General features: G+C 34.7%; 1 protein-coding gene across 12 annotated transcripts in view; it reads left to right on the top strand.

The window, feature by feature from the left end:
• STX17 (syntaxin 17) overlaps window positions 1-13,912 on the top strand; it is a 51,431-nt gene that overhangs the window by 32,101 nt on the left and 5,418 nt on the right. For all 12 annotated transcript variants that reach the window (XM_025046576.1, XM_015589102.2, XM_025046579.1 and 9 more), the window contains 3 exons: window positions 5,982-6,097; window positions 6,174-6,224; window positions 13,805-13,891. In XM_025046576.1, the coding sequence (XP_024902344.1) occupies window positions 5,982-6,097; window positions 6,174-6,224; window positions 13,805-13,891 (254 nt within the window). The remainder of the gene's footprint in view (window positions 1-5,981; window positions 6,098-6,173; window positions 6,225-13,804; window positions 13,892-13,912) is intronic.

Below are 13,912 nucleotides of genomic sequence, written 5' to 3'. Positions count from 1 at the left end.
TTATCATTTAGTACTAACTGATACTTTATGTGCATGTACAGAGAAACTGGGCTTTATAGTTCCATGTGATAAAAGGGCTGTTTTATACATCCAGACATTTTTGACAGTTGTGATGGCAGTAATAACAGTGAAGATATGCTGGATATTCTGGAAAGAGTTGCTGGCATCAGTCTCTTTTGCTATGTATCTTTGAATTGCCCATCATCAGCAAACAAAAATTTTGAGTTCTGAGAGTTTTCTCACAATGTCATACTATTTTAAAACTTGCTTTAATTTGCATTTTATTATCACATTATTTGTGTTTCTACCAGTAGAACTGTTTGGGCTCAACAAACTTGGGTTTATATATCATCAGAGGAATTGGGCAGTGACTAGAAGAAGGCAGTTTACCTAGTTTGCTGGCAATTAACTTTCTCCATAGAAAGCTGACTGCTGTAAAAAAAAAAAAAAAAAAAAGTTTGGTAAAATTTGAGGAAGCATGTGTACAGAGGAAATGAAAAAGATTGGGGCAGAGCCAGAGGATGAGAGAGAAGAAATAACAGGTGAAATACATTTTTCTACTTTATTGATTCTCAAACTTCTCAATTCATGGTACACCAGATTGGCCTAAGATCTAATCACTTGCCACTGGGAGAAACTACAAAGTTGAATCTCTGAAAACAATGCTGATTTGATTAAAACAGTCATTCCATTTATAAAAATACCTAAGTTATACCTAAAGCAATAATAGAATTTCAGATTCTGAATGGTCTGCCGGTCAGATTGTGCTTTGACTTTGAATCCATTGCCAACATTAAGCAGTTAAAATCAAATATCTCACCAAATGCTTGAGTATTTCACCAGATATGAGAGTTTCTACTCGGTTGCCTTAAATCCAGATATGTTATAACAAATGGATAATTGAGAGGATGGGAGGGAAAGAATATGAAAAGAAAGCAGCTAATTTACATAAGACTTTAGTAGTGGAGTAGGAATTGAATTTAGTCCATGTGTGGTTGTCCTTTAGCTATAGACTCTTTTCTGTCATTTTATATGTTATTATCTAGTGCTCTCTGGTTTTTCCTTATTTTTGCTTTAGATACTCATTATAGTAGTGACAGCCTATACAGAAAAAAATGTATTTGATTTGCAAAGAAGTTAAGTACCTTAAAAAAACCTTTTCCTTTAAAAATTCAATCTGATTCTAAATAAATTGGTTGGAAACATCAGCAGAGATTCAGGACCAATGTTGCTACATTTCCATGAGACAGATCAAAATTCAAAAATAGTTTTTCATTTACAGATAGAAATAACAAGTAGAATAGGACATTTTATGTTCTCTGGAGAATAAAAGAAGCTTATTAAGCTTCGGAGAAAGCTGTGATGATTTTGCTGTTTCTTTTGTCCACATTCTGAGAGTTCCTAAAGCAAATCTTCTCTGTCAATCTTGCTTGATCTGAGAAACTCCCTTCTGTCTCACTTTTGTGTGTCTAGTTTCATTTTTAGCATATTGCTTCCCACCAAGAAAAGTGATGAGCCTAAAGATTTGATTTGTATTTAGAAAGGTATATCAAGTCATACAGACTGAATCTTGCTTCTCTCCATCTTTGTCTTTCTTACTCCCCATCCAGCACACAACTTCACCAGCACAACAGGAACAGAATATTACATTTTAAACAAATATTCACAAAAGAAAAGAATCCAATACTAATACTGCTGGGAACTTTAGACTATCATATTGAATTTGATGAAATATTAGATTTTATCACAAGTATGTACATGTACTGAACCGTTTTATAAAATATGTAGATGGTTTTCGAATATTATTCAGAAGATATGTTTTCTATTGGTTTTAATTTTCTTAAAAATCCTCCTTTGCAGCTAAATTAAACCATGACTTAGAAGTCATTTTGTTTTGATAGATTTATGTAGATGATCAATAAATTCATTTTATTGTTTTTAAGCTTTCAGAACATGAAAAATTTCAGGAAATGCTTTTGAATTAATTTAGATTTATAATGACATTTTTTCTAATGTAGTAAAAGTATAGTGGAAATTTCTTATATATTGTGTTGTAATCCTTAGTAGAATCATTGCCTTTTATGAAAGATGGAGAAAGGAAGTCGGAGTGGGGAGAGGGAGAGAATGAGTATAAATAAATGAGTGAATGAATGAGTGAATGTTTAGGCATATAGAGAGAAGGAAGTTTTATGTCTTAAATGTTATTAAGTTTATTTCTCACTTCAACTAAAAATATCTTCATGCTTATATAAGTTTCTAGTCAATAATAAGGTTTACAACTGGAGTTTGAAAAACAGCGATGAGTTACATATATGTATATGTATTCTTTATGCCCTTTACACTTGCAGTTGTTTGCATGTGGATGGAACTGAGATGATTATGTCATATGAAACAATAGCAATTTTGACTTATGAGGACAGGGTAAGAGTTCTTTAGCCTTCTTTCCTGCAGCTATAATCTGTCACAATGTTTTGCCTCATATATGTAACAATTTGTAAAAGTTCCAAGTCAGTGGATGACCACTGAGGTACTGATTTTAATACAATCTGGAATAAATGAATTATAGAAGTTGTAGAAATTAAAGGGTTTCCTTTCTTAATTATTAGTCATGCCTCAAATTGATTAGTGATGTTCAAAGTTGTAAGTTTACAGCAGGATTTTCCATGGAAGAGAACAGATTTCTTTGTCCTACAACTCCATTTGAACTAAGATGCATATGCATTTTGGTTTCAAGTGAGATATGACTTAAACATTTCTTATTTTTTACTGAGGGAGATCTTTAATGTTTGCTTAAAATGACAAACGTTTCCCATCCCTTCATTTTTTAGATCAAGAACTTAAAAATGATAATCTCTCCTCATTTTGTTACATATTCTGGCATACTTTATTTGAATCCTCTCTAATAGTATAAAGGTTGTGGCTTAAAAATTCTTTCAAGTGGGCATTGTGGTGTCTATGAAGTTATGCTTTACATTTGGTCTGTCAATAATGAAATTATTATTCATCAGCCTATTAAAGAAGTTGGAGTTCTTGTAATAGGAATATTAAGTAGAAGAAAGGTGTTAGAGTAATTCATTTATCTTGATTGAAATGAAAATTTAAGTGTCTATGTGATAACTTGGAACATAGGGTAAATAACTCTTAGGCATTTGTAAAAATTATAGAGAGCTTTTGAAATATTGGATACTTGCCAAAATATTGTAATGTAAAACTTCGTATCTGATGTTTTTGCTCTTCTCTTAAGATAAAGAAATGTATTCAGATAAGAATCAAAATTAAAAGAACTCAGTCAATTCTGATAAGCCTACAAATTACTTTTCAGTCAACGGACTATATGCCCTTCCTAAACAATGTAGACAGGTTTGTTTTTCCCCCGAGAAGTAAAACATTCATAAATTTTGAAAGTAAAATAGTAATGCAATTTTATAAAATACAATTCTCTTATAGGCTAGGCTGAAAAAAAATTGAGCATGAAGATGGACTTAGAATTATAATGACTTACATTTTGGAGTAGATTAGGTCTCACAAGTCAATCTCATTTCCCTGCTTCTAACCCTTCTAAAGGGTTAGAAGATAAAGTCCAAAGTCTTTAACTGGTGTACCAAGGCCTCTTCTAATCATCTATAATGTTTTATACTTGTAACTCTATATCTTTGACTTTATGCTTTGGGAAGACCAAACTGCTGATTTTATGTTAAGCTATATTGTTTCTTCTTTGAGGGCCTTTTTCATGCTGGTCTCTCTACCTAGAATTTATATTCCTATCTTCTTTACCTAGTAAGATCACATTTTTTAGGAAGCTGTCCTATAAACTGCACACCGTACCAAGCTGGGTCCGATGCCACCCCACCCCATTGGAACTCCCACACAATATTATATGTATCTATATCTATTTATTTATATATTAATGAACTATCTTACTGTTTTAGGATTGTATTTTTGTAGGTCTAACTCTTCTAGAATAGAAATTCTTTTTTTGTTGTTATTTATTATTATTATTTATGCCTACAGCACCTGGTATTCCTAGGTGGTCTCTCATCCAAGTACTAACCAGGCCCGACCCTGCTTAGCTTCCGAGATCAGACATTGGGCTTGTTCCGGGTGCCATGGCCGTAGACCATGGACCGTGGCTCCACTGGGGTGTGAACCCAGGACCTTCTGCGTGTAAAGCAGATGTGTTAACCACTACACTATGGAACCACGTCCTAGAATATAAATCCTTTGAGAACAGCTACTTTGTATTACTTTTTCATCCCTGGTACCCAACACAATATATAATGGGTGCTCAGAATATATTAAAGTGATAGGTGTTTTGAGCTTGAAGTAATGGAGGCAAAAGATCTCTTCTTTCCATTTTCACTGCCACTATCCTCGAGCAGATTGTAATCATTTTACACTAGACATACTGAAAAGCCTCTCAATTGTTTTTCACTCTCTAATTTTTTTATTTTTCAATTACACTCTTAATCTGTTCTTCACACTACAGCCATGGTTCCTGTTCTAAATCTGAAATCTGATATGGCACCCTCCAGTTCCCCAATAGTCTCCTACTCCTTTTAATAGTTCTGTATTCATCTTAGGGGAAAGATAAAACTCTTTAACATAGTTTACAATGCGATAAATTGTCACCTTCGATTTCAACCTCAACCTTTGCTTTTCTCTTGTCATAGTCTATGCTTCAGCTATACTGAACACCTTTCGGTTCCCAAACCTATGAATATATTATTCTCCCTGACATGAATACTCTCTGCTTCTCCCTCTACCCTTGCCCCAGTTCACTAATATAATGTTTGTTCATCCTCAGGCTTTAGCTTCATAACCTTCTTTGATCACTCTCCCCTCTACAAGTCTAGGTTAAATACCTCTCTTCTGTGTTCACATAGCATTCCATACTTAGCCATCACAGTTCTTCTCAGACTGTCACTGAACTTGCCTGTTAACGTGTCTGTGTCACACATTACATGGTAAGCTCCATTAATAATAGCAGCAGTAGCAATGGCAGTATTGGTAACTATTTTTTAACCACTTGTTCTTAATATATAAGCCAACCACAGTGCAAAGTAAATATCTTATTTTATAAATGAAGACAATGAGTCAGAGAAATGAAATACCTTCTCAAGTCAAAGCTAGTAAATAGTCAAACCAGGTTTCTTACCCAGGTCTTTCTGACAAGGTCTATACTCCTAACCACTATACTATGTTGACTCCTTGGAACTGTTTTTATGATTTACCATTTTGTCCCCAGCATCTTAACACACCAGTTGGCATGCAGTAGGCATTGTATAAATATCAGTTGAATGAATGATCAGTAAAACCAGTACAAGGAAGTAAGAAAGACTTGCAGGTGAAGTTTGGAGCATAAATTAATTCAGGAGAAGTAGGGCAACAATATGTACAAAAAGATACATATGGTAAGAGGTGTTAGTTTGATGACAAATTTATTATTACCAAAAATGACTTGATTTTTATTGCTAAAATCATATTGCTTCCCTATTTTCAATACCCTCGGAATCTGAAATTTATTCCTAAAATAGTCAAAGAAAACGTTAATGAGCTAGCAAAGAAAACGTTAATGATTTAGCAAAGAAAAGTGTTGAACCTATTTCTACTGGGTATCTCTTTATGAAACATTTCCAAATGGAATAGTTTTTTTTCTTGGTTTTTGTGGGTTGTTTTGTTTGTTCGTTTGTTTTGGTGCTTCTTCTACATCTAGCCCTAGTTATTCAGATTAGGAAGATAGTGTTTGTAGACTTTTTTTTTTTTTTTTTAGCTAACTTTGTAGAATAATTAAAGAAAAAATATTTATTAACCTGGTAACAATCTGTCCATAGATAAATCTATTTTTATGAAATAATCAATTTACTTTTACCCTGAATTCAGTTAGTAAGCATTTTATACGGCAATCATTTCATGAAGTTGATTATGCTATCGCCTTTCTAACAAAGCAGATAAACTCTAAACATGAGGCTGTGTTCATCCAGGAGCATTTCATACTACTGAAGCTGAAGCTGATCCTCAGAATACGACTCAGATATATGCATTGCCTGAAATTCCTCGAGATCAAAATGCTGCAGAATCATGGGAAACCTTAGAAGCGGTATGTTAAAATTTTTTTTTCCTTTTGGTAGCTGTGAGAGATAAAAGTAAGTAACTTCTCTTTCTCTCTTTTTAAGGACTTAATTGAACTTAGCCAACTGGTCACAGAATTTTCTCTCCTCGTGAATGTAAGTATGTAACTGTTTTTGGCTCAGAGATGGTAGATTAATAGAGATAAGAGGCTTTTACTAGGGTATCGATTAGAATTTTAATAGAAGTTACAATTTTTAAGACATATTAGGCCACGAATAGGAGTCTATTCTCAAATTCCAAATCAATTCAATAAACATTTATTAAGCACTTGTTATATAAAAGGTATTATGTTAGATCTTTACCATTGTGGGTCTGACAAGGTTGGACGTAGAAATAAATTAAGCCTGCTTTTTGCCTGTAAGGATTTACAGTGGATGGAGATAAGCTTGGACCCCCACAAAACTGAAATTTCAACCATGATTGCTAAATGCAAAAATAAGGTATGATGAAAAGTATTATAAGCTCCAAGAAGAAATTCTAGGGAAAGGAGGCAGGGATTGTGAGGTGGAAGCATTAAGAATTGCTTCACAAGATAAGTAGCATTTGCTTGAACTTCAGAAATTAAGTTAACTGTCTACAGGTGGAGAGGTGGGCAGTGCATCCGAAAACAGCTGAACAAAGACATGGAGTAGAGAAGTGTTTGGTCTTTCAGGAATGATAAGTGTTGCAATGTAACCAAAGCATAAAGTATAGTGGGCAAGCAAAGCAAAGAGGGTTAGGGTGAGATTGAGATGGCACTGAAGGCCATACCAAAGAATTTGAACTTTACCTTATAGGCATTAAGGAGCCAGTATAGATTGTTGAGCAGGTTAGAGTGATGTGATCCAGTGTGTGGTTCAGAATGATTACTGTTAGCAGTGTGGATAATAATCTTGGGGAGGGGAAGATTATAGGTGGGACAACTAGTTAGGAATCAACTGCAAGAGTTTCACCAACAGTAATGGCAATATAAGTATAGTATCCCCCCTTATGTATGGTTTCACTTTCCGCAGTTTCAGCTACCACTGTCAACTGCAGTCTGAAAATATTAAATGGAAAATTCCAGAAATAATTCATAAGTTTTAAATTGCACATCATTCTGAGTAGTGCAATGAAATCTGGTGCTGTCCAGCTCTGTCCAGCCCAAGACATGAATCATCCCTTTATCCATCGTATCCATGCTGTATACACTCCCCGCCCATTCGTTACTTAGTGGCTGTCTTGGTTTATCAGATCAACTATCAAGGTATTGCAGTGCTTATGTTCAGGTAACCCTTATTTTACTTTAAAATGGCTCCAGAGCACAAAGTAGTGATGATGGCAATTCAGATATGCCAAAGAGAAGCCATAAAGTGCAGGTATGTATAGGAAAAAATACTTAGCGTTCGGTACTATCTACAGTTTCAGGCATCCACTGGGGGTCTTGGAAGGTATCCCCTGAGGACAACGGGGGAGTGCTATATAAAGGTAAAGGACAGCTGAGAAGTATTTCTGGGGTAGACTTAATAGATTTTGGAGGAATATGGAAAAGTCAAAGATAAAAAACATTAAGGCTTTATTCTACATAATTAGGTAGCCAATGATACTGTTAACAAAGATTAGGGAACATAAAGTAGATTTGATGAGAAAGATAGAATAGATTTTTTTGTTGTTATTTTTCTAAATTATTTTTATTTTTCCTTCCCTAAAATTATGGGAAGGTTGGATGTATGAGTTTGTGTGTGTATATATGTATGTACATACTTGTGCAAGCCTGTTTCTGCTTATGCTTCTAGCTAGGTTTAGTTCTTCTTGATTAAACCATGATTTGGGGTTATACGTCTTCTGACATCTGGCTTTAAATTATAAGAAATTCCTAGATCACAGAGTTGGAATTGGAAGGGACTTAAGAAACCAACTATCCTAATCCTTCTACTCTTGACCCAACTTCTCAAATAGATAGTCTTTTGCTTCTTTTCGAACAATTACAGTGCAGGGATACTTCATACTTCAACCATTCCATTTTGAAGCTCTAACTCTTAGAAGTTCTTCCTTATGTAAAGTAAACTCTGCCCTATAATAACTTCCCTCTGAAATCATTTACTGAACAAACATTGTCTCTTTTCCATATAAAAGTTTGTCAACTTTTTAAAACCAACATTATCCTTCCTCACACTACCCCACCTCAGCATATTTTGTACTCTTAAAAACTCTTGATTCTCTAATGTGCTCCTTCTATAATATGATTTCTGGGCTTTTCAGTACCACTCCTGTACTCTGCTTGTTTTCTAGTTTGTGGATTTTTTCTTGAAATTTAATGCCTACATTGAATATAGTAAATCATTTAAAGCATTTTCCTTTTTCAGTGCCTCTAAGTTAGAAAAAGCAAAATGTTTAAAGTTTCTGCATTAGGTATCTATACAATCAATTAATATATTTTCATATAAAAGGAAATGATACAAGAACCCCAAAATGTTTATTTTTAGAATCAAGATTTATTCAGTTATTGTAACTTATAATCTCTGATCTAATGCAGTTTGTAAAATCTATACATATATGATTACACAAATATATACATTTGTCAAATCATTGATATTATAATGTATATAAATTATTTTTCAATAAAGTTGATTTAAAAAACAAACTGAGCATGTACAGAGTTCTTCTCATTCAAGACAAATACATTTCCTTCCCATAGGATAGGCACATGAAAGAAAAATTAAGGGTTTGTGGCCATTTGACAGTTTTATATCTGATTAGGTTATGTAAGCAGGTCCTAACCCCTAATGTAAGGAGGGTTTGTGTAGGAAGATTTTGGCTATAGCCATAGTTGTACTCAAATGTTCTATTTATAATATGTATAAGGACATGAGACAGAATGTTATTAGGCAAAAGCTCAAAGAAGAACCCCTGATTACTGTTCCCAGGGTGACTGAGTTCTCATGACCACATGGTCAAGGACTCACAGAAGCTCTATTTAGGCACCAAATGACTTGGGAGCATAACCAGAGTGACCACATCCTCTCATTATCATCACATGGACATGATAGTATCTAGGCAAATTAACCATTTATTTATGGAGCACTTTTCTATGTGTGTAATACTGTGCTAAGCTCAAAGTAGAATAGATAATAGTATTAAAAAGAACCTGTAGGATAGTTGTGACAGTTGCACAAGATTGTGAATGTACTTAATGCCACTGAATTGTATACCTAAAAATGGTTAAAATTGTAAATTTTATGTTATATATATTTTTACCACAAATAAAAAAGAACCTTCATAGCTATTGAGAGATCCAGGTGTGTTCCAGTATATATTAATAAATTAATATCTATTAGGTATCCTGCTTCATTTTTCTTCAACCTGTATTGCTCAAGTGCCCTCTTTCCTCTAGACATGAGACCAGCCCTATGTCTAATCATGAATTTTAAAAACTCTGCGCCAGTTAGTTGCTCAATAGCATGCCACCCTTACTGTAGGTCCATTTTTGTTTCTACCTTTTGCCTTATTCTCCATGGCTTTTTAAATCCAGTTTTACTCTGGATGCAGTGCAAAAGGACACAGTGCACAAAAACTGGGTTATGATGGATTAGATCAGATTCTTCTATTTACTACCTATGTGACCTTCAGGATGTTATTTGACAACAAAGAACTTTTTAAAAGAGATGGGAGGACTAAATAAGATAATGTCTGTTATTTTCCATCTCCTCTCTTCTACTGACCCCAGCTGCGTTCCTGCTTTTGCCCCTCCCTTATTTGATTCTCTCTTTGGCTCCTTGTCTAAAATTCTACTTTTGTCACCAACATTACCTTTAGATGTTATAGTACTATATATAGTTCCTACAGTCCCTTTCATATTGCTGAATCCCACGATGCCAAGATCCTACTTACCTACTGTGTTTATTTCCTATTCTAGGTCAATATAACCCTGTGTTCTGCCTGTATATCAAAGTGTTTGCATGTTTGTTTCTGGAGTTCTCTGTGTATGTGATTGCATATAATTAAGGAGTAGAGATTACATACCTTGGAGTCCAGAGCCAGGATAGCTCAATGTTATCTGGATAAGTCAAGATCTAAGAGTAGAGCTAGCCTTGAAAGCTGGCTGGAATTTAGAGTCAGGAATAAAGGAAATTACATGGCATTTTGGCATTAACTTCTTCAAGAAACCTGTAGCTTTTTAAGAATGTTAATAAAACCGTGCAACTACTAGCAAGACTCTTCAAGAGAGAGCATTTTTATTGATGCAAATGGATTTGGGAATACATTTGTTGAATGTATTAGTATTGCATGATATAGAGGATGCTAGGCCTATAATAGTCCACAACAAGCATTCAAGGGAAAAACAATTTTTTCATTAATTTTGATTTCAAATGCCCAAATTGCATTCTACTTGATAAATATTAACTTAATAAATCATACTTTCTTCACTGCAATTAAGATTCAGTTTTTCGTTTGTTTGTTTCAGGCAGATACAGGACATATTCATTATTTCTTAAAATCAAATCCATAGACATATTCTTAGAGTCTTTTGAGAATTTTTTTCCTCTAAAAAGGTAGAGTCTATGCATTACTCTAGTTTGAGGAACACCACAGTGACTCTCATAAATGGTTTAATTTAATATTAAACATATATGAGGTGCCAATGTACATAATGTCAGGAAGAGAGTTCGAAGGTTATCAGATGTGGGAGGTCCAGACAGATGAGAGCAAACATAAGCAAATCAGAAGCAAGAAGGGATAGATAGAGGTGAGGAGGTTCCTAAGCCATCATTATTGTTAGGGGCTTGGTTTCCTATACTGGGGTAAAGTCGTGTATGGATGATTTGACCCAACTTAAAGAGCCAAGGACACAGTGCACAACTGGTGACCAGATTCAGCTCTGAATGGAGTCTAGTTGGTCATTCTATAGACAGTGTTTGACAACTCAGAAACCAGTTTCCTGCCTAACTCTAATTTTTATCATTTGGTCCTCCTTACTCAAGAAGCAGAATTTGAAGATATGGGTAAAGTTTGGGATTCAAACCAAGCAAAACTGTGGAAGAAGACAGATCTTCACAACTGAGGGATGAGTGTTGATCCCAGGATAGCAGTTGGTCTGCCCTCTGTCTTATGTCCATGCCCATATTTAAGCAAGCTTCCTTATGTCAGTGAATAAGTACTTACAGGTGTGGGCTACTCTTCAGGATGAGACAGGCCTCATTAAGTACTAGTGATTGCAGTGATGGGGAGCATTATTACAGTTCAAATAATCAGTAATCTCAGGCTTCGTTTTGTCTTGTGGTCCTTTCTCCAGTTGTTCTAAAGGATTTTTTGTGGAAAAAAAAAAAAACTAAAATAAAACTTTTTAAGTTGTACTTTATTAAAAAAAAACTCATAGAGGTGCAGTATCCAACCTTTTTGGAAGGAGCATTAAAGAATATTTCCCTGAGGCCTTGAGATCACACTTAGGGTTAGAAATGGCAATAATCATGGTAGGCTCTGTCATCTCTATTGAATTATTTTGAGACTAAGATAAAGGAGACATGTTGGCTATTTTCTCTTTACCCCTCAACTCATCACAATATGTTGGTTGATGATAAGAGTTTTACACCTGTGATTTATCTGCTACCGTAGACTTTCAGGCAAGAATGGAAAGTGTTGGGGATATCCTGAATAGAAACAGTGATAGGATGTCAGAATTCCAAACAAGTTCAGGCACTTATGCTCCTATGGGCTGGAAAAAGAAAGCTAACATTAAAGAAGTTTTATTGTCCAAAGAAAATAAAAATTGAGTGAATGAATGCTAGAAGAGAGCTAATGTTTTAGTGCTCTAGAATTTTTTAGCATCATAGGAACAAATTTAATATGTTTTTTGATAGAAAAGATGAGAGTTAAGCTTTTTTGGGAGAATCAGGATGACATTTTCTGTTTTTCCCCTTATACTCTACAGACACTATCTTATTTTATTCTTCCTTTAACTCTGAAATAGAAGTATCATTAGCCTCACTTGAGAGATGAGAATACTGACACCTAGAGAGTTTGTGTAATCTGTCCATGAGCATAGTGATTGTTGTAAGATTTGAACACAGGAAAACTGCCCAAAGGTCGTGCCCCTAATCCTAGCATGTATGTATATTATTGGTTTGTAAAGTGTGAGAATCATGCAGCATCAGCATCACCTGGAAACTCATTAGAAATGCAGATTCTCAAGCCCCAGCCCAAGCCTACTAATCAGAAATTCTGGGAGTGGGACTCAGCAATCTGTGTTTTGAGATGTCCTCCAGTTAATTCTGGTGCATACTCAAAGTGTGAGGATCACTATTGTATGTTTCTGACAGAGATGTTAGAAGGGAAACTGATAAAGGACTTTCTTAGAGATCATGTTAGAGATGTCAAAGGAGTCGTGGAAAATATAAGAATGAATAGATACCCTGAAAGGTCTAACAGCGAAAAGGTACATACTTGGTATACGAGGAAGGAAGAAATGTCAATAATGCTGATAGGAACAAGCAATTGTAGGGGAAAAATTAGCTGTATTGTTTGGGTTTCATGCTCTCAAATGAAATGATTGGAATTCGAAGTGTGTTCATTATATCTACTTCAGTAAAAGTGGAGAGGCCCGTTATATAAGGACAATAAAATACTTCAGGATTAAAGTTGAATTATTTCACAATCATTGTAGAAGTTGGCATTTAGCCGGAATCAAAGAAGGATTCCCTTTTTCCTGTGAATTAAAAAACAAAAACAAAAACTAAATAGTCTATGTACTGATATGATGGCGGTTACATGGGTTTGTATATTTGTCAGAGTTCATCATACTATATCCTTAAAATGCGTGCATATTATTGTATGTAAAGTCTGTCTAAATTAAATTGATTTGAAGATGGGAATGCGTTCCTTGGCAAGTAATGAGTTCCTGTCACTGGAGGTGTATGAGCAGAGGTTCAGTAACCACTTGTCAGAAATGTTGTAGTGAGGCCTCACACATCTGAGGGGAAACTTGTTCTCAGTGACCTAAGCATTCCTTCTATACAGAGATTCCATGAGTCATAATTTCTGTTGTGTCACTGCAGGTGTTGCCATTTTTTATAGAATGATTTATTAATATATTTGATCTGAAACATTTTAACTTGTCATGATTTTAAAATGTATTAAAGTTGTATAGATGTAAAACACAGGCCAGTAAATTCATGCTCTGCTCCCAGCTGCATATCACAAGTGGAAAGATTTCATGGCAGGCCAAATCATATTGTATTCTTATTCCTAAAACATAATAATTTTTACATATTGGATCAAGAGTGTTTTACTCCTAAGGGTAAATTTGCCTGTTTTGAACTGAATCTTCAAATGAGAGACATTTGGGAGGTTTTTTTGTTTGATTTTGTTTTTTTCCATCAAACCCAACATGACATGTAAATCCTTCTTTGGATTTTTTTTTCTCCTAGAAATTAGTTTCACTTGGAGAATAATATGTTTGCATGTTTGAATGAATTTTACTGTGAGATGTTTTTTCCTATAAAGATGTCACCGTTTTATTACCTAATAATTAAATCACCCTGTTTTTTTCATGGAAGTGAATTTGTACTTACGACATGGTTTATCAGATGCTATTAATGAACTGCTATTAAGACTGCAAGACTGCAGTACATGGGCCCTGATTACAGGAATTAAAATAGTGTGTATTGGCTCTCTGCTGCTCCCCAGTAGGATCGCTCACTCATAATTCCTTTGCATCTAGTCTCAGCAGGAGAAGATTGACAGCATTGAAGACCATGTCAACAGTGCTGCTGTGAATGTTGAAGAGGGAACCAAAAACTTGGGGAAGGTGAGATTCTGCTCCTGCTGA

Source organism: Pteropus alecto, unplaced genomic scaffold (assembly GCF_000325575.1).
Source record: "Pteropus alecto unplaced genomic scaffold, ASM32557v1 scaffold114, whole genome shotgun sequence".
In the NCBI taxonomy this organism is placed as follows: domain Eukaryota; kingdom Metazoa; phylum Chordata; class Mammalia; order Chiroptera; family Pteropodidae; genus Pteropus; species Pteropus alecto.
Note: the sequence above shows the minus strand (reverse complement) of the source record. Positions and strands in the feature narration are given on the sequence as shown.